This window comes from Musa acuminata, chromosome BXJ2-5 (assembly GCF_036884655.1).
Source record: "Musa acuminata AAA Group cultivar baxijiao chromosome BXJ2-5, Cavendish_Baxijiao_AAA, whole genome shotgun sequence".
NCBI classification, from domain to species: Eukaryota; Viridiplantae; Streptophyta; class Magnoliopsida; order Zingiberales; family Musaceae; genus Musa; species Musa acuminata.
In genome coordinates, this window is record NC_088342.1 from 46,093,110 (window position 1) to 46,120,263 (window position 27,154).

General features: G+C 38.8%; 4 protein-coding genes across 8 annotated transcripts; 3 read left to right on the forward strand and 1 right to left on the reverse strand.

Annotated features, from left to right (window-relative positions):
* The first annotated feature begins 989 nt into the window (after nucleotides 1-989).
* LOC135611899 (myosin-2-like) lies at nucleotides 990-5,307 on the forward strand. The gene is made up of 5 exons (XM_065107546.1): nucleotides 990-1,264; nucleotides 1,460-1,712; nucleotides 1,809-1,868; nucleotides 3,874-4,086; nucleotides 4,657-5,307. Exons 2-5 carry the CDS (start codon nucleotides 1,605-1,607, stop codon nucleotides 5,071-5,073), a joined length of 798 nt encoding a protein of 265 aa, XP_064963618.1. The 5' UTR covers nucleotides 990-1,264; nucleotides 1,460-1,604; the 3' UTR covers nucleotides 5,074-5,307.
* A 2,214-nt stretch (nucleotides 5,308-7,521) lies between these two features.
* LOC103986347 (F-box/LRR-repeat protein At3g26922) lies at nucleotides 7,522-10,609 on the forward strand. 2 transcript variants are annotated; one of them, XM_009404333.3, is made up of 4 exons: nucleotides 7,522-8,671; nucleotides 8,767-8,931; nucleotides 9,011-9,413; nucleotides 10,244-10,609. In XM_009404333.3, the coding sequence occupies exons 1-3, from the start codon at nucleotides 7,616-7,618 to the stop codon at nucleotides 9,386-9,388; spliced, it is 1,599 nt and encodes a 532-aa protein (XP_009402608.2). In that variant the 5' UTR covers nucleotides 7,522-7,615; the 3' UTR covers nucleotides 9,389-9,413; nucleotides 10,244-10,609. The 2 variants fall into 2 exon arrangements, with proteins under 2 accessions (XP_009402608.2, XP_064966048.1); XM_065109976.1 differs by lacking the exon at nucleotides 10,244-10,609 and having other exon boundaries at nucleotides 9,011-9,664.
* A 1,508-nt stretch (nucleotides 10,610-12,117) lies between these two features.
* Nucleotides 12,118-15,319, forward strand: LOC103986346 (cyclic nucleotide-gated ion channel 4). The gene is made up of 6 exons (XM_009404331.3): nucleotides 12,118-12,885; nucleotides 13,388-13,603; nucleotides 13,676-13,977; nucleotides 14,046-14,154; nucleotides 14,224-14,547; nucleotides 14,610-15,319. The coding sequence occupies exons 1-6, from the start codon at nucleotides 12,259-12,261 to the stop codon at nucleotides 15,123-15,125; spliced, it is 2,094 nt and encodes a 697-aa protein (XP_009402606.2). The 5' UTR covers nucleotides 12,118-12,258; the 3' UTR covers nucleotides 15,126-15,319.
* Nucleotides 15,320-18,626: 3,307 nt separating this feature from the next.
* On the reverse strand, nucleotides 18,627-25,542 carry LOC103986345 (diacylglycerol kinase 1). Of its 4 annotated transcripts, none has more exons than XM_065109977.1 (13): nucleotides 25,347-25,542; nucleotides 24,297-24,499; nucleotides 24,062-24,184; nucleotides 23,797-23,925; nucleotides 23,279-23,364; nucleotides 21,908-22,031; nucleotides 21,563-21,611; nucleotides 20,714-20,796; nucleotides 20,490-20,557; nucleotides 20,185-20,259; nucleotides 19,519-19,606; nucleotides 19,290-19,406; nucleotides 18,627-19,113 (listed from the first exon to the last, which is right to left on the reverse strand). In XM_065109977.1, the coding sequence occupies exons 1-13, from the start codon at nucleotides 25,453-25,455 to the stop codon at nucleotides 18,784-18,786; spliced, it is 1,584 nt and encodes a 527-aa protein (XP_064966049.1). In that variant the 5' UTR covers nucleotides 25,456-25,542; the 3' UTR covers nucleotides 18,627-18,783. The 4 variants fall into 4 exon arrangements, with proteins under 4 accessions (XP_064966049.1, XP_009402601.2, XP_064966050.1 ...); XM_009404326.3 differs by having other exon boundaries at nucleotides 24,297-24,510; nucleotides 25,331-25,540; XM_065109978.1 differs by having other exon boundaries at nucleotides 24,297-24,510; nucleotides 25,347-25,476.
* Between the last annotated feature and the right edge of the window lie 1,612 nt (nucleotides 25,543-27,154).

Here is a 27,154-nt window from a genome sequence, read left to right on the forward strand (position 1 = left end):
TGGCGATCTAAAATAAAATTTATTGAATGAGTTTCCTCAATTTATTATAAATTTTACGTTAAAAATAAAAATATAAAAAAAACCACATCTAATTTTTTTTCAAGTTGATTTACATTTATGTTTTGATTTAGTATTTCAAGTGCTAACTACATTGATTAATATCTCTTTTCATGTGGTTAAACTCGTGAGTGAGGCTCAGCCTAACCTATTGTATCACTCTCGCGATGGGTACTAGATACATCATCGTCCCTTTATCCAGCTTGTTATATCTCAACCCAATCTATAACCTAAGACATGTATATGCAATGCACGTGACTTGTCTAAAACTCAAGTGGGTCAATTCGATATGAGCTACCACTATGCAACATAGTCTAATTCCCTCTCTTTATTGGTTTGAGTTTGTTAATTAACTAAATCATAATTAGTTCAAATTGATTTAGGATGGTTCCATATCAACTTAACTGGTTCAAGCCCACTTGACCTAATTGAGACTAATCAAATCTAAATTAGATTGGTCTAGAATGGTTTTAGATTGGTTGATTTGAGGTTGATTTTGTTAGATTCTAATTGAATTAAATTTGGTTCTTAGATTATTTCAATTAGGATTTTGATTCATTGAAGAATATTGAGATAGTGATGTTGTATGTGTTTATAATTAATTACTTTAAAATTTTTTTATCTAAAAATATTATTTAAAAATAATTATTTTTTTATATTTTTATATTAAATTAATGGTATTAATATGATTGTTATCGTATAGTATATGTGATTATACTAAGCGTTCCACATTATTATCTGTGAAAGAAACTATAGATATATCGGAGCTACCAATGGATACGTCAAATACGATTTTTCATAATATTTTACACCAATAAATATTTAAATTAATACTTTTTTTTATTCCTATTATTTTATCGCTTTAAATAGACCATCAGTTATTAGTTTGGCCCCGAGGTTGCCGCCTCATTCCTCGAGTCGCACCAGAAGGGAGGACCGGATGATGGAGTCCGTCTCTGTTCTATTTGAGGGACGATCTCCATATTCCATCGTTGCTTCTTGTTGGGGAAGCGGTCGTGTGCTGCTTCCCGAAATTAGGTTCTTTTTCTTTGGTCTTTCTAAATCATGTGAGGTGCGCAGCATCAGGAACCCTAAGCTCCGGCAATTTCTTGGTGGGATGACGAAAATCTGCGATCTTGGTGGGGTGTTGGTGCTTTTTCTCTGAAACAATTCATCAAAGTTTCGATTTTGATGAATGTTCCTTGAGGTAAGGACAGAATCATGTTTCTGATTTGAGAAAACATGGCGCTTGTTTAAGTGACTGGGGTTCTCCGTGGAGAACGCGTTGGGATTTATAAGCTGTTGCTTGCTTTGATCTGTTCTTTTGAGGTTATTTGGGGGTTGATTTGAAGGAAATGGTGCTCTGATTACGGAAATACTGTGTTTCGATTTGCTACTCCAGATTGGCGTTATGTTCCTCGTAGCATGCTAGTGGAAAGCTCGATGTGATCAAGCCGAGGGAGGAGAAATTGAGGGACATCCCACCAGCATTGCTCATCCGACTCCCATTGAGACCGTGTCTTCCTTCTTTGAGAGGCTCCACGTCCATGAACTTTGAGATGGGGAGCAATGAGGCAGGATTTTCGTCAAAGGATTCTGATGTGATGAAAGAGAAGGCAAGGTCAGAGTCGAGGGAATTCGGTCATGGAATCAAGGTAAAAAAATAGTTTGGAAGAAGGCTTGATTTTTCTGATGCTGAAAAGTTAAAAGTGTGTATTGAAGAAGTGCCTGAAAGTTCCTTTGCTTCACAGTCATCCTTGGGAGGTCCAGTAGATGAGAAGGGTGGCCACAATGATTATGTCAAGAGGGAGGTAACGTAATGTTGATGTTCGTCGATTTATTGCTTGAAAAACCAATGTTGGTAAAAATAATCTTTACCTTGCACGAGCATTATTCTTTTTCTATTTCCAAAGTGCATAAAATTCTCCTCCATCAGTGAAGTACATTGTAACTTTTAGATGCTATGAACATGAACCTTGTGGCTCTATACCAAGGTACTTTTATTTTTTGCATTATAGTACAGAGAGAGTCGATATGCCTCTATGTTATTTTTTGGTAGTTTGTTGCAAATTGTGGTAACAATACAAGTGTGTGTGCATTATCTCTTGCATATTCATTATAGAATAATTTGGTAAATGCTGAGATTGATTAACTATTTTAAGGGTTGGAAATTATGTAATGAAAATTGTTAAATGCATGACTAATAGGAGAATCTAGCACATGTTTGGCCTTTTAGTCTAGAGTAACCATGACAAGGATGTGCTCACGAAGCATGGATATCAGCATGGGAAACAATCATGACATGATTAGTGTAGGATATAAAATGTTCAAGTTACGTAAAATGTATACAACAAAACTTTCTCTAGCTTATCTATTTGGCGAGATATCATATAATGACATTGCACTGAAAACACATTTTAGAAAAATGGCAATGGTAATATTGAGTTCATTGACCATCGTCTAAATGATCTATAAAGAGACAATACAACATAATTGAAGTCATAGAAATTTCGATATTTGCAGATAAAGTACTTTTAAATAAGTATGCATACAGCAAGATTCAAAATACTAGTCAAATTGATACATACCTATGGTATTTACTGGTCCGACCAATTCTTAGTATTGAAATGTATAGCATGTAACTGGTACATATATAGTTTTTTTTTTTTTTTATCATTTTACTAGATGATATTGGGTTAGACAAGTCGATTTATTGGTCTGGTATACCTTTTTTCTATCGGCCAAAGAGGTTATGGCAAATGGTATTGGACTGTGATGTAATCTTTAAATACTTGAAGTGTATCTTCTTTTAAAAATGTAAAAAAATGGACAGTAGTAAAGTGTCTGACATGTATTTAAGGATTACTTTATGATTACAAATATCAACATGTGCCCAATATGATATGGCAAGCATTTTGGAATATTTATGTGTTTAATGATGTAACAGGGTTTAGCCTATGTAAGGCCTAAACACACTTGTCAATTCCATGAAAGCTTCAAATTAGTTTTAGATTTACTAATTTCGTTGAAAATGCTCTTTAATATTTCAGATGCAGTAGTAAAAATTAATGTGGATATGCTTACAAAAAATGATTCAACTCTAGCACAAAAGGAAGTAATGTCAATTTGTTTTATGTTTCGGCTATAGCTTTTATCATTTTCCACAGCTATGATGCAGTGTTTCATGGACATGAACTCAAGACATCTATAGAAGTGTCAAACTCTAGAGAGTGACCGCTTGAATGAGCAAGTAGAGGGGGAGAGATGAGATGATGATGTATACAAACTCAAAAAACCTTAATTCAAATAAATTGTGCCACAATAGAGAGTTCTAGATGAGAAGGAATTTGAAATTTAGAACAAAAGAAAAAAAGAAACTATCAAGGTGCTTAGTTCTTGATGGAAATGATATTAGTTATTTAACTTAAACAATAAAGTATCTGGCATGTGTCATTCTTAAGTTAAGTATCTACTTATGGGCACTGGACATGGATTCTTGGAGTTGAATGCTCAGTCAACACAGTGCTGCTTCATTGGTTATGTGATATTCTTTTCCTGTAGATTTAGGGCATTTTGATCCACATAACCATAGATGTCAACAGGTGTAACATTTCTTTATGAAACACGTGCAGTTTGTCTTTCAACTATTCTGAGCACAAGGCTAATCAATTAATCTTTGTTTTGTTAACACATACATATACATATTTCATTCTAATTAAACTTGGTGAGCTACACAGAACATATTACAAAGTCTCTTTTGTCTAAAAGCAGTAACACCATGCTAGTACTGCACAAGTTTCATGATTATGAATGCAGGCCTTGAACAAGGACCAACATCAGGTGCATTCTTCCAGTCTGGAAGAGCTTGAGAAGCTGGTTTTAGAGATAAAAGCAGAAGTGAAACAAAAAGAGGAGGAGAATGTTGCATTGTCACAGCAAATTCAGCAGTATGAGAAAAAGTGGTCACTGTGTGAGGAGAAAATGAAGTCCATGGAGGAGATGTATAAGAAACAGATAGAGACTTTGACGGTGAGACCAATTACTCAGTTATCAAAAAGTAAAGACTTTTCTGATACAATGACACCCTTGATGACTGAATTTCTGTGTGCTGAAGTGACAACTGATTGAATGTTACTATACATTAGGCCGAGGAGTTCTTTTCTTCTTTCTAAGTGATCTAAAATATGCTTCCTACTTTCATGCTTTCAACGTGCAACTAATTGTGTTAACATATTATGCAAATATAAGATCATTATTTAGAATATGTACCACAATGTAATCTTATTATGAACTCATTGGTAATTTTGGTGACTTTTTTTTGGTAATTGTCATGTTTGTTGAGGCTGTATCATTTCCTCCGAGCTTAGGAAATTAGACCAATCTTCTGTTTTGTGATTAAATGCACATCATTCTCTCTACTCCCTAAACAAGGCTGTTATAGTGGGAATATTTAGTGGAAAAAATTTTGAAGTAGTAATACCTCATTGAATCTTATCTATCCGGTGATTGCACTTTTGGATTTTCTGTAGTTTGCACATGATTCTGGATTTCAAATGGAACATTCATGTTTTATTGATCATATTTGTAATGCACAAACAGATGAACGTAGCTGCAGTAGAGAAGAGCCTAGCTGCTAATGGCACAAATAAGCAGCCTGGAAATTTTGATACTTCTTCATATACTCATGGTCACGACTCCAAAGGTGCTATCCCTGCCGATGCACGAACACCTGATGGAACACCACCTAAACACTTAACAAAAGAGTTTGAGCAGCAGAAACAGGTATTTCCGGTGGATGCACATGTTCCTACTGAGGTGAAATCTGGGCAATCAGGGTCTGTTGCAAAACCTATTGAAGAACTGCAGAAGTTGAAGGTTGCTTATGCTGCTTGGAAGAAGGACTACAAGGCCCGTCTGCATGATACAAAAGCAGCACTTCGGAAACTTCAGAAATTGGAAGGTGAGAAGCCACGTAGAAGATGGTGGGGCAAGAAAAGAAAGAAGCATGATAAATAGAACTTTACTATGATGCCAGCTCTTTGCTTGATTGTTCACTAGATCATGGTGGTTCTCTGCATGGCCAACCCGACACATTTATTGTTATAAAGACAGAGATGCTGCTGCTACGATTGAAGTGTGCTCTTTCTTTTGTGTATCCTGTCATTGGCTTTTCCTGCTTGGGGTTCCCAAGGACATGTGTACTTCTGACATTTTGGTTACATGAGAATAACATAATAATCATATGGTTTATATGTAGGTTTATGCTTGAAATTGAGATGAATATAATGTTATTTCACTCTTACTATGGCTTTATTAGAAGCCTAAACAAGCATGTTTTTTTCATCATTTTTTATATGCTAGTATACTATTTTTCAGTGAACATTATATTCTGGAATCAGGTTGTGATACCTTCAAGATCATAAGAACCAAAGTATATGTAAGCAAGTTTCTCGGACAGCCAGCCACTCAAGGCAGGTGAACCCTGATGTTTGAATGATTGTACCAGCCAGAGATGGGGAAAAACACAAAACAAAACCTAGAAGTTTGGATGTAGAATGCATTATTGGCTTAGTTTGCTGCACATCCAATTCCTTCATTTTACTTGTTAATCAAACAGTGTCACTGTTTGTCATTGTGCCATATGATGTCTTGTTAGCAGCCAACAAGATATTTCCACTTTGCAATAAGGAAACTTTGTACCATCTATGTTTGCATGTGTTGATTGGTAGGTCAATTTGTTTGGTAAAACTGCAAAAGGTGCTCAAGCACTACAATAAAGCACTCAGAATCACCAGTTCTCTTTGCATATGTTGTTGCACTTTTCTTGTTTTCAGTTTGGTCTCTAATAAACTCATAGTCATAATTTTATTGACTCAGTTCTCACTCATCAGTCACTTTGTAATCATCCACTGCTGAGCTGATCATAGAAGTTATCATGCTGGATTCTTTGTTGTAATCTGCTTAGGATTTCTACACAGTTGTGTAGAACTGTCTTGCATTGACTCTTTAATTCATAAACAGAGTTCATTTTTTTGACCCACAGGTGAAACTGGATCTGAAATTGTGAACACTATATTTCTATTGCATTTTGAGTATTCTAATATCCAGACAAGGATGAAACATAGTTCCACTTCATACCCATATCTAAAAAAGGTCCAAACAATCAAATCCAGAGATGGATATTAATGTAGGTTGATAGAGACATGAACTTGGAGAGACAAAACTCCTCTCTTTCCAACTACAAGATTTTTCTCAAAAGAAAAATAAAGGAAAGCCAGATGTTAAGTTTTGTCTGTTCCAATTAATCACATCCATCCAAGTTGGTTCCAAGAACAGAATTTGGACACATCAACATTCAAGAATCTATGTTTCCACAAAAATAATAAAGCAATATGAAACATGTCCACCCATTATGGCAGTGGGAAACATCTCATTCTCATGCTTTATGTGGCTGGAGTCTGTGCTGCCAGTAGTATAACTTGTATCTGTTATCAAAATCAATTTATCAAGAACATATATTCATCAACAGAATGTTGGATTATATTAAAATAGATAAAGACCAAAATACTTGAGCAGAAAAAGATCACACTCAACTTTTCTCATATCTGTTGATTTTAATGTGTTAATTCTAAATATGGCAGCTTGAGTTCATTTCCCATTCCAAGATCACTGTGTTCTTCATGAGCAGAAGTAGTCTAATATCTTCTATGGAAAAGGCAATAATATATTATTCTAATCTTTTTTTATCTGTTTAGTTTTTATTGGACTACAAGAGATTGAAGTATAAACTGAATCTTGCGTCCATATGCCACTTTTGTTAGAAAAGAAGAGAAAAAAAATTGAAAGAAAAAACTCATAACATCAATAACCAAATAATATATATCAGACAATCTATCTACGTAAAATTCAACATGATTTGATAACTTTCGTTTATACAATAAATTAATTTTTTTTATCATACGAGATGAATTATAATCATAAATTCAAACATGATTTTTCTTGTATATCCTCTCATAAATTTTAAAAAATTATTTATTTTTTTTATTTTTTTAGAAATCCAAGAGTTCATACCCTGTAAATACCAAAAATGAGAAATATTTAAAATATATTATCAAAAAATTTTATAATTTTTCATGTTAGGATTCTTCCCAAAAAAATTAAATTAAAATTTATTTGTTATTCAACGTAATATTTAAAATAAAAATGAAATTAAAAATAGGATGAAGTTCCACGTCAGTATTTTTTTGAATAGACTCGATGCGGGATACGTGTTACGCAGGCGTGGGTCCCACGTGTCAGGTTCAGCCACATCAGCCCTGGGGCGATTCGGTCATCTGGCGGTGCTTCCGGGGGAGTAAAACCCGTGAAGTGAAACCCCTGCCTACAAATCTTTACCGATTCGTTGCGGCCATTTGGTTCCCACTGCGCCTATTATATTACTTGATGGGTGGAAGCCGCGGCTCTCCTCCCATCTCCTGTCCTTACTAGAAGACCAAAGGGAGGCGAGAGAGAGACAGAGAGAGAGAGAGAGAGAGAGAGAGAGAGGCAGCGAGAGATCATGAGGCAGAGGAAGAAGTCCCGGTGGGCTGCCGACCTGTCCCTGTCCCTCCCCCCCTCCCCCTCCGCATCGGCATCCCGCTCCTCCTCCTCATCCTCATCGACATCATCATCCGCCGGCCACCAGGGGGGCGATGATCGGTTCACCGAGCTCCCCGACATCATCCGCCTCCACATCCTGTCCCTCCTCCCCCTCAAGTACGCCATCCGCACCGATGCCCTCTCGTCCCGGTGGCGCGGCCTGTGGCGCCTCCGCTGGCCCCCTCCCGCCGCCCTCGAATTCTCCCCGCCCACCGACCTAGGCGACGCCGCCGGCGATGAATTCGTCGCTGGCGTCGACCGATGCCTCTCCGCTCGCGGCCGCGGCCGCCGGATCGATTCCCTCTCCTTGGCCCTCCCCCCGAGCCGCCGCTACGACTTCGACATTAAGCGCTGGCTCGAGTACGCCGCCTCGTGCGGCGTCGAGGACCTCCGCCTCGTCGTATCGCATCCGTCGCCTGCTGCCACCTCCGCGCGCCCTGGGCGGCGCGCCCGGAGGCATGACCGCGCCGCGGTCCCCTCCGCCTTCTTCTTCTCCATCTGTGAGTGCTCTAATCTGGCCCGGATGACACTCTCGGGGCTCCACCTCTCGAGTCCTAGCTCTAACATCAAGCAGCTCTCCTCCCTCGAGGTCCTCAGCCTCCACGCGGCGCATGTCACTGACGCCGCCCTGAGGCGGATTGTCGCCGCCTGCCCTTTCCTACGGTCGCTCGATCTCTCTCTCTGCCGTAAGCTCCGGCGGATTGTGATCTCGGCTGCCAGCAGTCGGCTCACCAGCCTTACCATCATCGACTGTGTAAGAGCGTTGGAGGTCACGATCTCAGCTACGAGCCTGCGGCGCTTCCGATTCAGTGGAAATTACCTCACAACCTACTCGTTCGATAGCCCCAACAGACTGGAGGATGTGTACATTAGCTCGGGCAGCCCTGTGTCAAGCCGTCCTTGGAGCAATTGGGTGAAGGCACTCACCGAGCTCTCCAACGTCAAGGTCTTGACCCTTTGCAATCTTTCACTTCAGGTAACAGTTTCCCTTCTCTTGGCAAATCAGCATTTATTTCAATTTATAGCTTCATTTTTGTAGTAAAATTTGAATCTTTGTCCCTTTTTTTCTAGTACGTCATGGCTGAAGGTACAAAAGCAATTGGGGAATTCAGGAACTTTAGAAACTTGAGAGAGTTGCAACTGCTAATGGGTATGATGACCGATGACAATCTAATGGACGTATTTGGCTTCTTTAGGCTATGTGAATGCCCAAGATTGGAGAAACTGTTCATAGAGGTTGGTTATCAATTTGAGCTGGAATAATGGGATAAACTTCTTTCTTTAATTTCCTAATTCATCGATATAATTCTTACAGCTTCCAACCAACATGCGTGATCCTTTCATTGAGAAATATTTGGTGGTATCAGAGGAGGTGCCTCCGGATGTTGATTTTGAGTACCTTAAGATAATAAAGCTCAATAGCTTCAAGGGTCACAGCAATGAGATGCGGTTGGTGAGATTTTTACTGGAGAAGGCTGGTTCTCTAGAGTCTTTAGTGGTGGTTGCTCCCAATGAGCTTATGGGAGAGGAATACAATAAAAATATAATGGATGGTTGTCCTAGTTTTCTGCACTTCTTCCAATTGCAGTTGTCAAGATTTACAAAGGCATCCGGTAGTGCACAGATAACTTTGAGTGAGCATGATGATCACAAGTTTCGCCCTACTCACTGGGAAGTCTATTCTAAAGTCTAACTCACCACAAGGAGAGTTATAATAGGTTGGTTCTGGAAATTGCTTGGTTAGTTTATCTAAATACACTGATTATACTTACTCAAGCAATACATTGTCATAGTTCTGAAATTAATGATAGTGAAATTATCCAATGCCCTGTTTAGTTGTCCTCAAAGTTGAAGTTAATATTGTTCGCAATATATAGTTATATTGTAACACTTTTTGGATTGGTTTTTTGCAAACTCCACACCATAGATCTTGGATGTATTATGGGGATGACAAAAGCATTATTGCACATATTTTTCTGTATAATTAAATTGCTAACTGATGTTTTGTAGTAGTTAAATGAAATATCATTTGTGTGCCTGCTTGATATGATGCTACTTTGCTAATAAACAAGTTTCATTAAAGAGAAAATTGCTTATTATATAAAAAAAAATCTGTCATCTGTTGTTGGAGATAGTTTCGGATGGCAATATAAAATATGTGATGGCTTTGAACTTAAGCATGATAAATATCAAGGGATAAAGCTTCAACCTGAAAAGGGTGAATCCTTTGACATTTCTGATATCACACTGTTACTTTGAAGATAAAAAGAAATTTCTACAGAAATATTAAAGATCAATTCAGCATAATCGCTAAAAGAGAATTAACTGGAGAATTATTAAAACAATTTAATAAATTAGATATAAATATTTCAGATCAAACACCTAAGTTGCTTTTGGCATGCTAGAACATCGAAACCCTATTTCTGTTCTGTAGAAGCAACTACTTCTTACTTCCACTATTGGTTTAAGAATACATCCGTAGAAAGCTTTTGACACTAGAATATAAATGATGGTTCCCTTACTTTCTTATAAATCTCTATACTTGCAGGTAAAACTCGACACAGTGATGACATCCATGAATTGCACTCTAGATGTGTACTCCATTATCTTTCTTCTATATGCTCTTTTCTTCCTATACATCATTTTAACAAATTCATCTGATCTGGATGCATAATGTGTTGTTCGACTGACTGCTATGGGTTTCAAGCATTCTGTGAACCGTTACATATTTTTTGATGTGCTATAGAATGTTTTCCTTTTCAACATTTCCCCTCAAAGCAGGTCATCTGTTTCTTTTTTTGTTATTAGTCTTGTACAACTTGGAAAACCAATTCATCGAGTCCAAATTTGATTAGTATCGTATTCTGTTATTTATTAACTGCCATATATATGAATGTGACACCAAATTAATGTCTCAGAACTCTCATCATATTACTCTTTATTTATTTTTCACTGTGAAGAAGACAATTATGCTTAAAATATTACCTTCTCTTTGCTCACAGTCTTGACAAACTTGGTACTAGTGCTTTGATCAGCATTACTGCTGTATTGACCGCTATACCATATATATTGTTTTCATATTTGACTATCCCTGTCTCTCTGGTTTCTTCGACTCTTTTTATGCCTCTGTCCTTTTTGCTGCATCAAATTTGAGATGTATTCATCTGTAAATGCAAACCATATTTTTGTCTTACCTTGCAACAATTTTCCTATCTTGTGCTGCAACATTTTCCATTGATTTTCTTGTTTTATGTTCACACTGAAATAGGCAGTTGCGGTCTTATCGTATCTGGACTAGCATGTCTTGGAGTTCATTTTTTCTTGCTTCACAACAGTTGTACATTTATGTTTCATTCAGAATTGTCTTGCATGAATTGCTTTTCTTAATTAGGAATCATTCATGTCAACCAATTTATCAAACAGGCACCTTAGTTTCGACTATTCCCTCATATTTCTGGGTAATAACTATTGAATAATTGGCATCAACAGTTATCACATCTGGACTAGGTTTTCTTGGAGTTCATTTCTTTCTTGCTTCACAGCAGTCCTACATTCATGTTTCATTCAGAATTGTGTTGCATGAATTACTTGTCTTGATGAGGAATCATTCATGTCAACCAATTGATCAAACAGGCACCTTAGTTTTGACTATTCCCTCATATTTCTGGGTGATAACTGTTGAATAATTGGCATCAACATTTTCTGTTGATTGGTGTGTGATATTCTTTATTACATTGTCCCTTGGCATAAGTTGGAAATTTTGCTTGCCTTGTTATGGTTGCTTGGTCCTCTACAAGCAAAAGCTTTAGCTCAAACTTCATCTTCCTTGCATTATTTTTACTGGAAATAATTTCTTTTTTTTACTGACATGGTCAAACAAAATAATCAAAACTCACTCAAGAATTGATATATAATGACCCACCTTTGTGTGTGGCCTTAAGCCATAGCTTTAGGTTTGAATAGTTCTTCTTAAAAGGTGTTGGAATCTGATTCATTAAAGAAATGTGACATTGTTACTTCCACACACACATGAAATGCTCGAGGCATTTGATGCATACATGTTGTGTATCTACATGCATGAATGTTTTTATTATGTTAAGCATTCTTATCTTATTCTTGGTCTAACTATTTCATGGTGTTGTTTCTTTCACCTCCCTACATAGTTGATTTGACATGTTCACTTGCATTTGTCTTGTACTTATGCTACAAGTATATAAGATGACCCCATGACTATGACATCAATGACATTAGAGAGAACTATATAAGATGACCCCATGACTATGACATTAGAGAGAGAGAGAGAGAGAGAGAGAGGATGCACGGGGATAAAAGATGTAGTGTGTGGATGACAGCATGAGTGGGTTCACATGCAACACAAGGGGAGAGGAAGCTGCTGCGAACATGCCCAGTACACACTGCTAGTTCATGATGACCGTATTATGATCATGTAATGGTGATTATATACCAAGTTATCATTTAATTAAATAAAGCCTTTATTGTTATTGAAATATAAGGCCATCTTTTGAATATGTATATATATATATAATTATAATCGTATAATACATGGACACTAGAAGCCATTTGTATGTACATTTTGAAGGGTACAGCACGTACACAGAACAAGCACCTGTTTTGTGTTTATATCGCCCATGTCAAGGGCGTGAGCAGTCGCCTCCGGCTTGGTTCTCTTCATCCACCTCTTCTTCCTCTCCTGCCACAATGATGGCCACAGCACACTGTTCAGGCTGCTCCAGCGCCGGCGAAGAAGCACTACATGCCGAGGAGGCGTCCAGCGCCCACGTCGCGAGCAACTCTGGCTGCGGCAAGCCACCCTGGTCGTCGTCGGAATCCAAAGCCAAGCTGTTCCAGGAATGGAACCGCGCGTTCCTCCTCGTGTGCGCCGGCGGTCTCTTCGTCGACCCCCTCTTCTTCTACGCCCTCTCGATCAGCCGCACGTGCATGTGCGTCTTCATCGACGGGTGGTTCGCCGTCACGGTCACCGTGCTGCGCTGCACCAACGACGCGGTCCACCTACTGAACTTGTGGTTGCAGGTGCGGACGTCGGCCTACGACGCAGGGCGCAGAGCAAGCGCGGACGAGGAGGGGTGCAAGGCCATCGCCAAGGTTCGCCGGCTCAGCTTCTTGAAGTCGGTTCTCTTCGACCTCTTCGTCATCCTCCCGGTGCCTCAGGTTACGTCTTCTTGTTGCCTCCTCTTGCACTGCTTCATCTCTTAGAACTACGGTTATGAGCATCAAACAGTGCTATAAACACGATCGTTTGGGTACTCTGAATGAGTGAAACAAATGCTCTCCAGAAATTGGAGCCTAGCAGACCATTCTTACGGCCATTACGGGGAAGAAGACAATCGTCCTCTACTGCCTTGAAAGCCTGTCGTCATTACCTTCTAAAGCTAACGTGCACGTCCTTCGTCCCACATCACACACGAGAGAGAGAGAGAGAGAGAGAGAGAGAGTCACACTGCAAACGACAGTGAGATGTGTTCATGTGCACTACCTCGTGGCAGTCTTAGCCAAACGGAAGCATGCATTCATTCATGTAGCTTTCCTGCTCATCCAAACCATGCAATTATACTCATCTTAAGGAAGAAACTAAATGTAGCTCTGCAGACTCCATCTGAGAACCCTCCTATTGTACATCATCAGGCACTGAAATGGATTCTCTGTTCTGCAGGTTGTCATGTGGATCGTAGCTCCTGCCCTGATACGCAGAGGGATGACGACCACCGTAATGACCGTCTTCTTGATCATGTTCCTTCTTCAATACCTCCCCAAGATCTACCACGCCTTCTGCTTCCTCCGCCGGCTGCAGAACCTCCTGGGCTACATCTTCGGTAACATTTGGGGCGGCATTGTTCTCAACCTGATCGCCTATTTCGTGGCATCCCATGTGAGTCTGCGTTTAATCCGGTGCCTCTCACCGTATCTGTACGCCTCTCATGATTCAGATCCTCGCCGACAGGCTGCAGGCGCTTGCTGGTACTTGCTAGGGATTCAGAGGGCCACAAAGTGCCTCAACCAACAGTGCATGGCAACGGAGGGGTGTGCACTAAGAACAGTGGCATGCACGGATCCAATGTACTACGGAGTCACAGAGAGGCAGAGACTGGCGTGGGCTGAGAACAAGAAGGTAAGGTCTATGTGCCTTGACAGCAGCGATAACTTCGAGTACGGAGCTTACAAGTGGACTGTGGCCCTCGTGACGAACCCTAGCCGAGTCGAGAAGATCTTGCTGCCAATCTTCTGGGGCCTTATGACCCTAAGGTGATTCCTGATTCTTGTAGTGCTCCAATTCTGGTTCATCACTGTTTTCAGGAACATCTACTTTTCAGCACATTTGGGACGATCGAGAGCACCACCGAATGGCTCGAAATCGTCTTCAACATCATCATCGTGACGAGCGGACTGCTGCTTGTGACAGCATTGATCGGGAATATCAAGGTGAGCTTAGCGGAGTAATCCACGATTATGATGCGAACATGAGCACGTCGGTGATGGGATCCGACGCAGGTCTTCTTGCACGCAACGACGTCCAAGAAGCAAGCGTTGCACCTGAGGATGAGAAGCCTGGAGTGGTGGATGAGGCGGCGCCACCTGCCGCGCGGGTTCCGGCAGAGGGTGCGGCAGTACGAGCGGCAGCGGTGGGCGGCCATGAGAGGCGTGGACGAGTGCGAGGTGACGCGCAACCTCCCCGAGGGGCTGCGCAGAGACATCAAGTACCACCTCTGCCTCGATCTCGTTCGACAGGTGCCGCTGTTCCAACACATGGACGAGCTGGTGCTGGAGAACATCTGCGACAGGGTCAAGTCGCTCATCTTCCCCAAGGGAGAGACGGTGAGATGCCATGATCTCCAACTCGCACGTTTGCTCGTCTTCTTATGCGGCTCTACCTATAGATCACGAGAGAAGGAGATCCAGTGCAGAGGATGCTGTTCGTGGTCCGAGGACACCTCCGGAGCAGCCAAGCCCTGCGCAACGGCGTGAAGAGCCACTGCATGCTGGGGCCGGGCAACTTCAGCGGCGACGAGCTGCTGTCGTGGTGTCTCCGGCGGCCGTTCGTGGAGCGGCTCCCTCCGTCGTCATCCACTCTGGTGACGGCGGAGACCACCGAGGCGTTCGGGCTGGGCGCCAGCGACCTCCGGTACGTGACGCAGCACTTCCGGTACACCTTCGTCAGCGAGAAGGTGCGGAGGAGCGCCCGTTACTACTCCCCCGGGTGGAGGACGTGGGCGGCGGTGGCGATACAGCTAGCTTGGAGGCGGTACAGGCACCGCCTCACCCTCACCTCCCTCTCCTTCATACGACCTCGGCGCCCTCTTTCTCGCTGCTCGTCCCTCGAAGAAGACAAGCTCAGGATCTACACCGCGCTCTTGACGTCGCCCAAGCCCAACCAAGACGTCGTTGCCGCCTAATCATCGATCAATATGTTCTGCTTTTATCTTCGGCGAAAAGAAACAGTTAATAATATACCACTATATTACAGCTTTCTCTCCATCATATAAATCTTCCTCACCTTCAGGACTCGAACATGAATCTTACAAGAAGATTGACACCTTAATCCGGACCCCAACAGCTCAAGTAGAACACCATCCTCGGTGACTCCTCCGACGTAGTTTCCGCATGGGCTCTGAACTCTGCACTGAGACTGCGGATGAAGGATGGGAGACTGGCGGAGGAGCTTCCGCTTGCCTTGGTCATCTCACTCTTGACCTGCATGACAGCCCCCAGAAGAGCAGCTAAGCATGTCTTGTTGGCGAGCTTCATCTTCCCAAAAGATGCAGATTGCAGAGAGCACGAGAGCAGCGACGGGTCTTCAGCTCGTGTGGTGCTACTGGCAGCTAATGGTTTTCCGAGTGAAACCACTGGTGCAGACCACTGCTTCCCCGAGACAGGGAAAGATTGCTGCTCTCTGGCTTGTTTGTTTCAAGAAGCTAATGATCCTTTCTTTATCTTTCGGTGAATGAGGCCAATATCTTTTTGAAAAAACATAATTGTCACTTCTATAATTATCCTTATACTATCGATCGATAATCTCTTTGATCGTCATGCGGTGTCATGTCATCGTGTACAAATATATTTGTGCAAACACGATACCTCGTGGGTGCGACAAGAGTCGTCGGGAGCGCGGTTATGCCCACACTTCTGCTTGACATAATCGTTCGCCTTCAACATCCAATTGATGCTAGTCATAGCTAGCAAATGTCATAGTAACATTGCTATAGCCACCGCATACAACGATAGTGTTATAGTCATCGCAACTGCCATAGGCCGTAGCGACACTGTTGCAGTCACCGTAGTCACTACAAGTCACAATGATGCTATTGTAGCCACCATGCTACTACAACCACCTTTGACCAAGACAAGCCAACCGTTATAAGGTTGTCGTACCTCATAGTGCTTCTACTATATACGCAACCATTACTTGCAATTAGGTTGGTGACCATCGAAGGTCGTCGCCCTCAATAATACTGTCGTCACAGTAAGTTGTCGATAGTGCTCCATTGATTAAATACGAGAAACCTTGTATTTCTCGTAAGTATGCGATATGATGGACTAAATAGAAAGTAGATTGACAACACAAATAGATCATTCAAGCATCATAAATCAAAGCTGAATAATACCTTTTTGCAAGCCAAGGCTGATAATAAACATATCTAAATATAAAGTAGATCTAAAATACTTTTATGATCGAAGGTATTTAATTTCAAAACATGGTTATGATATCAATTGTAAGTATAAACATCATAATTATACTACTATTATCTAAAAAATTTTAATGCCAAAAATAAAAATCAAATAATGATAGATTAAATATACGATACATACTTTTCGATGTCATTCAAAAAAATCTTTATTTGATCTGCAAGCGCACCATCATCGGATTCGAAAGTTATTGATTTGTAAAGAGAACTAGACTCACATTCTCTTTCTTCCTATCCTTCATAGAACTACTATAAGCGATGGATTAGGGACAAAGAGAAGATAAGATAAGATCTATAATATCTTAATAACTATTTTGCATCGTAAGTCCGTATGAGATTTTATTTATTTACAAGTGAGAGTAGAGGATCTAGGATAAATAATTAGGAGAGTCCCTCTCATTAAGATATCTCTAAGGGAATCCTACCATAATTGGATATCATTTTTATTGATCTAATCAAAATCCAATCATATATATAATATATCTTACATAATTAGATATAATCACATAATCCAACATATCTTACCTCATCAACATATGATTGGATTAGACTCCAAGCTAGTATCTTGGATTAGTTCATCACATAGTACTTTTGCACGAGGATTTATATACACAACAAATTATTATATGATCATTTAATACTTTTAAAAATTATTTTTATATTTTATATTACTTATCAAGTGTTTACTTTAACATCTACTCGTGAAAATCTCGAGTCTATACTACAAAAGAACAATGATGATAATTTGCTTATGCATTCATGTCGTTTCTAACTATTTTTTTTTATCCTTAGGTACTCTACGAGGTTACGGAAATATTGATTTTTTTTGTAAATAGATACACAAAAATATCACAGAACCAAACTAAGTAAATTCGTGACATAATGCTAAGTTATCTATTATAACTCTATCCAACAATGGAGAAAGATTGTGTCCCGGTGTGCCCCTACACATGGGTGGCTATTATCGAGCAAGCAATATAGCCTTGGGCGTTGATCTCCTCCCCAACACATGGTTGGCCATCGATGGGCTCTTGCTTCCATGTTCTCTCTCTCTCTATATCTCTCTCACCCCATGGGGACTTATATAACCATTCCCCTCCTGTTCTCCTTTTTCGCTCTGACACGGCCAGGAAGAGAAAGGATGGCTTCGACGGCCGGGAATTTTTTGGCGGCGGCGGCAAGCGTGGCGACGGTGGAGGCGCCCGAGGACCAAGCGGAGCTCTATCGGTGGAACCACGCGATGTGGTCTCTCCAACAGCAGGCGAAGGACGGCATGGGCGTGGAGCAATGGAGGACGGGAGGGGCAAGCTGCGCCGAGCGAGCCAAGCGGACGGAGGCGTCGCTGAGCAAGGTCATGTACTGGGACTGCTGGGGTCCCAAGTAGACACGGAGACGCTCCTCTGCTTCTTGTTCGTATTGGAATGCAGCAGTAGCTAAACATGAATCATTATGTATACGTATAGAGACGTATCTCTACGTATAATGCGCCTGTCCTCAAGTAAAGGCCGAGGCGAGGTTAAATTTTAACCGTTAATTCTGTTTATACATACATATATATATATATATATATATATATATATATATATATATATATATATATATATATATATATATATATATATATATATATATATCAGCTTTGACAAACCAATATTATTTTCATACAAATATTACAATCTTATATGAATCAAAAGGTAACATAAATTATAAGAAGAATCAAGGTTTTAGATTTGATATTGTAGAATAATTTTTGATTTATTCTCATCCAATCAACAAAATTTTTTTGATAAGTCTTAGTCTTAGTATTTTGATCAATTTCGGCACCGATATATATATATCGGTTCAATTCTCAATCCAAATATTTTCTATCCAGATTTTTATGGGTATCAATGACAAAGATCTCTTTACGTGTTTCGTGTGTGAATAGAGGGCTATCAAGTAATCAATGAAAATAAGTGAAGTATTAATGTGCTGAAAAAGATTGCACAAAATTATCAATCATTTTTCAATCGTAAGGACATGATCAAAATTATCAATCGAACATTACAATTACTACTACACAAATATGTATATTATGATCACTCAGTTGATGTGCGTTCAAGGTGATGCCAAGTCACTGTCGATGTGACAGTGTCAGGATGAGATGCTCAGTATATCAAATCTCATTTTTATCATTATTCTTAAAAAAAATCAAATTATAAATACAAAAGAGGAAAAATATCCATTCCCAGTGACAGTTTTTATTAAGGTTAAATTGATCAGCTCACAAAGCTATCGTTACAACAAATCGAGCAAAATGATACAACAGTTCGGTCCCATAGGCGAATAGGAATTGAATGCCACAAAGCAAGCAGGTGTCGGTAGAGCTCTAACTAACATGAGCAATGTCTGTGTCCTCCGGAATCTTGAATGTCTCTGCTGCACCAAATTTCCTCCTCCCTCCTTCCCACTCATCCTCGGATTCCGGACTGCTGTCCCCATCATCATGATGGCTCACCGATGATGGTGTCAAGGGGTCATCGATGCTCTTGGAGATGCAATTGTGGGTTGCAAGCATTTTGACCTGACGGAGATGAGAGATCTCTACGACAACCGTGTCGTCATCCACCGGTAGAGGCTGCTTCCATGGCTCCCCATCGATTCGCATGAATGTGTGATCCGCTGCACCCTTGTGGAACTCGAACCGAATTCTTCGTGCCTGTTGAGATGACCAGGTTAATCTAGGAAATATTGCAGCTCAGAAATATGATGTTTTTGTAGTATCATATCATATTTCTGATAAGTATAAGGCTGCACGATGTACTGATTGAGAGGGAAATCAGCTAACAACTTGTCATGGTTTCCTGGAATGTAAGACAGATGGGCTACTTTTACCTGTGCAAGACGGGTTCCATGCCCATTTGGGGTGAACAAAACAAGCCCATGCCATGCGTCCCGGAAACCGACAACCTCAAGAAGGCCGTCATCAACATAAGGTGGAGTAAGATCTCTCTACAGAACAGCAGAATCTAAAATTATTGTTCCAAGGATAGAAGATATCTTGTGCATGTTATGATTATTTAACTATGAGAGGAAGACTATAAAGTATCGGAGAGCAGCTCACATCTCGCGCTTTCTTCTGATTTGGGGTCCCCCATGGATTAAGTCCTCCAGAAAAGCTGGGTAAGTTGAGACAAACTATTGATCTAATGCTGTGGATACACAACCAGATGGTAAGTTGATGACCTGGACATGTAGATAATCACTAACACAGAATTTAAATCTTAAAAATATGATTGAAATAGAATCCACAGATTTACCTTGGAAAGAATAAATTACAGTTGCGATGCTCAATATGCGATTTTGATGTGAAAATCATCTTATGCAAAAATCATGCTTTGAAATACCGATATACACTAACATGAATTTATCAGCTGGAACTGATTTCGAACCCGTGTTTAAATCGATGAAAAGAGAAATCATGGATCTTTAGTCAAGGAAAGACTAAAGTTTAATCTTAATGTCAATCTTCAAAATTAAAAAAAAAGTCATATTCATCTAAGAAAGAGATCTTTCTTTCCTCTCAAATCTCATGAATCATACATGGTAAATAAAACCATTATTTGAATATTCAATTATAGTTATATACTATATAAATTGGAAATTAAAGGAACAACTACTTCTAAATATTTGGTTGTCACTTGATATATTAGAAGTACAGGATCTAATAGGGGTTCAAGTTCGTCTGCAAAATTGGAACCATTTCAAGACACTCAAACCACTTGTGTACCTGCGAGGAATATGGAGATCCTCCCAATGCCCCAGTCTTCTCATGATTTTCACATTTGCAAGCTGTGCTATATTCCTGCATTTACAGCAGTATAGTAATGTCAAACAGTAAATATGTCAATCATTTTGCAGCAATAAAAATTTTAACCAAGTTTAAACTGATGTCATGCATGTTGATCAACATAAGGGTTGTCATTTCTCAAACATTATGATGGTTGATTTGCTTGTCATCTCCATCATGGCAGATGGTTTAACTATAATTTCATGTACTATGCAAGCTATATAAATCATTGACCTAGAGATTACCTTGAAGAAGGATGAAAAAGAGAAGCAAAAAACCACCCTTGAGTAGCTCCTAGTTTAGCATAGGTAGTCTGCTCAAGAAGATATAAGGTACATAAGCAAAAGCACAAAAAAAATTATAGTTACAAAATTGTTGTGCTTTACATGATATAAGGTACATAAGCAAATAAATTATCTGGTTCTTGAACTTAATTATACAATTATAACAAGCATGAGGAAAATAGAACCTGATTAATTATCTGGTTCTTGAACTTCTCTGGATGCAGCTTCCGCTCAGAATGAAATGCATATGATACTTGAGCATCCATTCCTAAAGTTTACATGAGGTACATCATGCATATGCATCATAAAATCATTATATTTAAATAAAAATCAAAACAATTAAAAAGTTATTGCAATAATATAATTTTTTTTTTTGCATGATATACCAGAAAGCTTTTATTTGCCAGTAAGACTGATTCTACTTCTAAGCAAAATAGGTGAAGAGTGTGAGTACAGGGTGGTGTCAGAAAGAAACCAAGATAAAATAGACTTCTGTTATGAACTCCTATAACGACAAGTGATTTAAGGAGGACTGCACTTTTTAAATCTGACTTGTAATATATAAACACCAGTACTTTTCAATTGCCAATAAGACTAATTCTACTTCTAGTGCAAAATAAGAGAAGAAGGTATGAATTCAGGGTCGTATGACAAAGAAACCAAAGTGGATACGTCTTCTGTTGTAACTCCTAAAAGAAATCATGATTTAAGTTGGACAGCACTCTTCTCATCTGAATTGAAAAGTATGTATATACGCACAAACTGAATGCAAAAAGAGAGAAATTGTAACAAAATCATATAGCAATCCAGCCCAGAGCCAAGTGAGTGAACCATAGCATACAAAATATAGAACATAGCATCCATGCCTAGAACACAAGCTGAGACACAATTGTTGGTAGATTCTAACTCCATAATTTGAATAACTCAACCAATTTCTCAATTACTATTGTATGAGAACCAAAATAATTTATAAACTAATCCATGCAGTTCCCAAAACTTAAGGTAAGCTGCATTTATATCAAGTAAGTTCATACCCATACTGAAGTAGTTCCAAAAACCACCACGAAAAGTGTGATAACCTTCCTGAAAAAAATTAATCAAGAAAGATAATTTATATAAACTTAAATTATAATAGAACTATGGTCAATGACTTGGTAAAAGATATAATAGTTATAAACACTTACATGACAAAATGAAAAACTAAAGTATTAGAAACAGTTATAAAGAGTAAACAGGATATATATTATACCAAATACTAATTTGTCTGATCAAGCCCCCGGAAAAATTTTGTTTTTATTCTGGGCATACTACAAAACTGAAGATGTAACAGTATTCTCAAGCACCTCAGGTAAGCATGCAACCGAAGATTATTGTCTTACCAAATTAAGCGAGTCTGAACGTGATACACGGTGAAATGCATGTAGAGAATGTGGTAATTCGAGTGGAGCGATTGGATCACATGTACCTTCCTTGGGATCCCTCATCCTCATGACAAGATGCCAACTAAAGTAGAACAAAGAAGCAATAATTCACAAAATTGCACTCCAAAGCCCAAACATCTACAAGCATAAAGAAACATGCCTCCAGCTTTTGCAGAGATCATCACTAGGATATTCCAAGTCATAATCAATTAAATAAGGGAAATAAAATATGGGTTAAATATCTGCAATAATCAAATAAACAAAATCCATCATCTAGCTTTCTGTGGACCACCCATTTGCATGTCTAATATATTAGAATGTCACGGAAAATATGCGTAAAAACCTGATTATCTAGCTTTTGTAAACCATGCATAAATAAATCTGTATAAGAACATGGATTACCCATGGTATCCATTTTGTCCCCCATTGACCATGATCTAATGTTAATAGATTATATACATTACATGTCATTGTTGTTTATAGTGCACAAATTCCTATAATAATGTAAAATACCTACCTCTTTGTGCTGTTTGAACTAGTGATTTATATGAATGGAAGTAATCAATTAGGTTTACTCTAAACTAGAATTCGATCACTAACCAAATTTGAGTAAGTTAAAGACAATCATTGAGTCTCTCAATAGGGAAGAATTACAACAAGCAAACAAATTATTTGATGAGGAAGACATTTTTGCTATGCCACAAGTACTTTCTTTAATATTCTGGAATTTCAACCCTCAATATCACACTGATCATGTATTTCACCAATATCTATGACCTCTTTTGATTTGCAATCCAACAAAATTAAGGCATAAATGACATACCTACATCTTAGTCCCATAAGGTATTGAAAGTTCGAACGATTATACCTACACCTTCCATGCTAATGAATCCCACAACCATCTTCTTTGTTTGAAAAATGAGCAAAAGTTGTAAGTGTATTAAAAAATTCAAAATTCAATGCTGAAAAGAGATATATATATATATATATATATATATATATATATATATATATATATATATATAATGTGTCTGTGTGTATGGAGACACCCAAAAGAAAAGTGACTTAAATGATTATGTATGTTATACTAAATTTATGATACTGTAAAACATCAGAACATTTGTTTGTAATATGTAGACTAAGCTAAAATGTCACTCTTACTTGAAGTTGAAAAATTGCTGTGTATCTAATGAGCATTTAACTCAATATGTGCCACGTATGAGAAGAAGTACCTAACATGACTTGTAGAAATGAATCTAAGGGTCCAGGCATCACTACACAGAATAAAACAATGCCTTACAAGTCTAAAAAATGATGACACCAAAATACCTATCGATTTGCATTTCTTTTGCTTTCTTTACTTGGTCAAGGAAATACTTCACAGACTGATGATTGGTACCAGGATTTTTCTTCCCCTGCAATGCAGTTAAATGAATGGAATTATGACTTTGTTATCAACTAAACAAATTAAAATACATCAAGAGGCAAAATTTCCCAGTAAATATACAAATTTTCACTCAATCTCAGAAACTGAAACAGAACTCTCTGGTGTAGATAAATGCTTGCAGAAGAAACCTTAACAAGCTATAGTGTGTATATGTAGTCTGAAACACTAGGTTATTTGACAGCTATGATTAGTATCTTTGCCAAAGTTCTAAACAATACATAAAGTTGCCTCTCAGATAGAGGCATAAATGAAAAATTGGATCTTAGCATTCGCATTCAAGGGACAAAGAAACAAGTTGGACAAGGCCTGATAAAGGAACTGATACACTACAAAGCTTTATGTGCGTAAGAAGTCCTGAATATAAAATATAATAGGAAAATATCTTTAGCACTTGACCTACCCAACCAAATGAAAAGGGAAGATTGTTTCCTGTTCCCAAAGGCACAGTAGCAATTGGAGGCGGCTGAGCAAGTTTAAGATCACAAACCACACCAAGAAGCCAACCAGCTGTACCATCACCACCTGCAACCTAACGTAGCAGTTGTATGTCAAATAAGGAACACAAACAAGCTTGGAAGAGCACACGATTGAAGAAACTAAAATTAGGGGAAATTATGTAACTGGAGAAATCTCATATTAGTATTCTTTTGAAGTGTTTCACTCACTATTAATCTCAATGTCCTCTCAATTTCCGCAGCTAGTTTATCACCATCGGATTTGAGCTTTTCAAAGTTGGCATAAAGCCTGTGAAGCACCTTATCAGGAGCCTCCTCTCCTAGATCAAAAACCTGAAGAAGAAATAATAATCCAAATTGTAATTAAAACTTGTGTAGAATACATTGTATTTCTGCAAACACAAGCCTTCATTTTGCATCCAACCTCTCTAAGCAATCAAAGTACCTGAACTCGATTGAGAAGCTGCCGGTATGTTTTGATCAAATCACCTCCAAGTTGGCCACCACTTTTTGAATTGACGAAAACAATCACAGGACAAGTGGGTTTTTCTGGGACATCCTCTTTTTCTGATTCTGGCGTGAATATGTAATCCGGGATATAGAAATCTCTCAGTGGCAGATCCCCCTTGGGACTATCACCTTCCATACCTGAAGACCAACTGAGATTCCCATGAATCATTACCAAGATGTCAGAGTTGTTTTATTGTTTAATATACTCAATGCAACCAAGTGTACAACCGATACAATTTTATGACGAATAACTAGTAAAGGATGAACAAGTGCCACCTAAACAAAGGATAGACCAATTTACTGAATCAAAAGAAGTGCTTTTACCAAAAAACATCGGTTCACCTACAAAATAATGTACTGAATTTTCAAGAATTAGTTTGCTGCTTATTAAGGGTCTTCATGCACCATATAAGCGCGTCAAGAATTCTTTCCCCTTTTCCTACACTTGTAGAAATAATCACCATAAAAGGAGTTCAACATCAAGATCCTGTTTTTGAAGCCTAAACTTCCACGAAAAAGAAACAAAAGATCCAAGATAGAAGCATTGCTCTTGATAATCCAAGTGAAACTTTCACAGAGGATTAGTACACCGGATATCGAATCACAGCTTCCTTATAATGTAACAGGCGCATGACGATCTAAGGCGATACCACAGTTAGATTAACACCACACAGGATTTCATACTCACAAATCCGGCTGCTCCCTCCCCTCCCGTTCGATCAAAAAGAACGCCTTAGGTTTGCCAAATTAAACTCCAATCGAAACCACAAGAACCTCAAATAGACATCAAAAATCCATCCAATAACACTCAAAACCCCTCACGATACCTAAAATGATCCAGCCCGTACCACTTCTTTTTTGCTCCCCTTTCCCCTTTTGTCCCTCGTTTCAAGAGGAGAATCCAAGATTCCAGCTGGAACCGACATCTCACAGCATCATGTCCCATAAAATTGGAACGAGGAGGCTTACCTTGAGAAGGATTTACCCGAGATCTCAAGAGTAAACGGAGGACCTCCGCTCGATTCTGCCTCCTTCCCCGGTTCGAGTCGGAGAAGGCGTGGAGGACGAGGTAGGGAAGGCGATCCGCGGACCATTTACCGACCGGCGCTTTAGCCACCCACGGTGGGGCCACAGCGGCGACGAGGCACTGGACAGCTTCGTACTGGAGGCGTCCAGTCTCGATCCGACCGTCCGTATGAGAATAAACGGATGGATAGATAACTGGCGATGAGGAAGCCCACACTCGTCCGGTTTCCATGACTGGAGAAATACCTACTTTTTTGTCGTCGCCCTCGGTCAACGAGACGGAGGGACTCACAAAGTCAACCACGCAGAGGCATCCACGTGCCGTCAGCGTCACGCCTACCTCGACCTATGGTCAACCGAGTGTTACAATTATGAGAATTTATGAGACATTAATCCCAAACAATTTGATGACCGAGAAAGCTATTGGTTTGTTATTGACAAGCCATTTAGTACGAGGAATACGAGAACTAATGACTCATAAGTTTATCTTTTGAAATTTATATTGTTTGAAAATGATAAAAACGTATGAGTATACTCATCAATGATCGATTGATCAAATGATCTCTTATCAGATTGGCGTTAGAAATAGGACCCGATGCTTGCACCTCGACCGAGCAAACTCGTTCTCGAACCATACAACTGAAATATTAAATAAATTAAATATAATTTTTATTTTTATTAAAAGTGTAGTTGAATTCATCAAACCAACCTATGTGATAAACTATGATAAGACATATTTAATGATTGGATCACTATCCGAATCATCAGCAGCCACTGAGTCAACAATTTTGACTTGGACTAGCAATTAGGATGCATGTTTTAGCAAGGAAACATCCTACATTGGTTGAATCCACCAACCATTTCAATGCATTCATCCATAATTCTGTGTCTACCCTTACTGTGGATTGATCTTATCTCATGTTTGGATTGGTGGGAGGAAGAAGAATTTCCAGAGCACTTGTCTAAGTGTTGGCATCTGAGGAATTTTTTTTTTTTTATGATTGTCAAGATGATTGTGATGTTCACATCATCATGTCACTTGTGATAGATAACATAAACACAAGGATTCTACTTAGTGATTTCGAATTATCATATCTAATTAGGGCGATATCAAGTAATTTGATCATAAAAATAAGTAATTTGAAGAAGACTAGATTGTCATATCACAAACTAATATTGCATCAGATATATTTAAGAAATTTACAATACAATAGAAAAACTTACTTAATCCGAAATCTCCTCCACGACATTAGTCCGATGATATACTAAAACAAATTTCACTCTCGTGTCTAATGATGATGAAAAGATGTTATAATATACGATCGAGAGTCTTTTCTAAGCATTAGTGTAGAGAGATGACGATACCTTTTTAATTCGCAAAGGGAATAAAAAAAATATGTTGTAGATCCTTCCTGAACCAAATGGTTAAACATCAATTCACATGCTGAAAACATAAAGTCATTAAAATAAAGGAAAGATAAAAAAAAGGAAAGGGAAAAAACAAAAGAAGAAATAATGGAAAGAGTAAATAGAAAATTTTAATTTTTTATTATTCAATGCTAACAATCTCCTAAAAATTTCCAAATATTATAAAAATAAATAAAATAAGAGATGATGTTTGAATTTATACAATGTGGTCAGGTATTTTAGATTATTATAATATAAACTAATATTACATCAGTCTTAATTAAGAAATCTATAGTAAACAAAAAAAGTAACTCAAAGTCACATTACATGATGATGTAGTATTAATTAGTTTATAAAAAA

Excerpts from the sequence above, each read along its gene's own strand:
- LOC103986347 (XM_009404333.3), top strand. The coding sequence starts at position 7,616 with ATGAGGCAGAGGAAGAAGTCCCGGTGGGCTGCCGACCTGTCCCTGTCC. Across the intron at positions 8,672-8,766 it reads TTTGCAATCTTTCACTTCAG|TACGTCATGGCTGAAGGTAC; the intron begins GTAACAGTTTCC and ends CTTTTTTTCTAG. Across the intron at positions 8,932-9,010 it reads TGGAGAAACTGTTCATAGAG|CTTCCAACCAACATGCGTGA; the intron begins GTTGGTTATCAA and ends TAATTCTTACAG.
- LOC103986345 (XM_009404326.3), bottom strand. The coding sequence starts at position 25,455 with ATGGTCCGCGGATCGCCTTCCCTACCTCGTCCTCCACGCCTTCTCCGA. Across the intron at positions 24,511-25,330 it reads TCGGGTAAATCCTTCTCAAG|TTGGTCTTCAGGTATGGAAG; the intron begins GTAAGCCTCCTC and ends TGGGAATCTCAG. Across the intron at positions 19,114-19,289 it reads ATGGAACCCGTCTTGCACAG|GCACGAAGAATTCGGTTCGA; the intron begins GTAAAAGTAGCC and ends TCATCTCAACAG.
- LOC103986346 (XM_009404331.3), top strand. The coding sequence starts at position 12,259 with ATGGACACTAGAAGCCATTTGTATGTACATTTTGAAGGGTACAGCACG. Across the intron at positions 12,886-13,387 it reads TCATCCTCCCGGTGCCTCAG|GTTGTCATGTGGATCGTAGC; the intron begins GTTACGTCTTCT and ends TCTGTTCTGCAG. Across the intron at positions 13,604-13,675 it reads CCTATTTCGTGGCATCCCAT|GCTGCAGGCGCTTGCTGGTA; the intron begins GTGAGTCTGCGT and ends CCTCGCCGACAG.
- LOC135611899 (XM_065107546.1), top strand. The coding sequence starts at position 1,605 with ATGAACTTTGAGATGGGGAGCAATGAGGCAGGATTTTCGTCAAAGGAT. Across the intron at positions 1,713-1,808 it reads AATTCGGTCATGGAATCAAG|TCATCCTTGGGAGGTCCAGT; the intron begins GTAAAAAAATAG and ends TTTGCTTCACAG. Across the intron at positions 1,869-3,873 it reads ATGATTATGTCAAGAGGGAG|GCCTTGAACAAGGACCAACA; the intron begins GTAACGTAATGT and ends TTATGAATGCAG.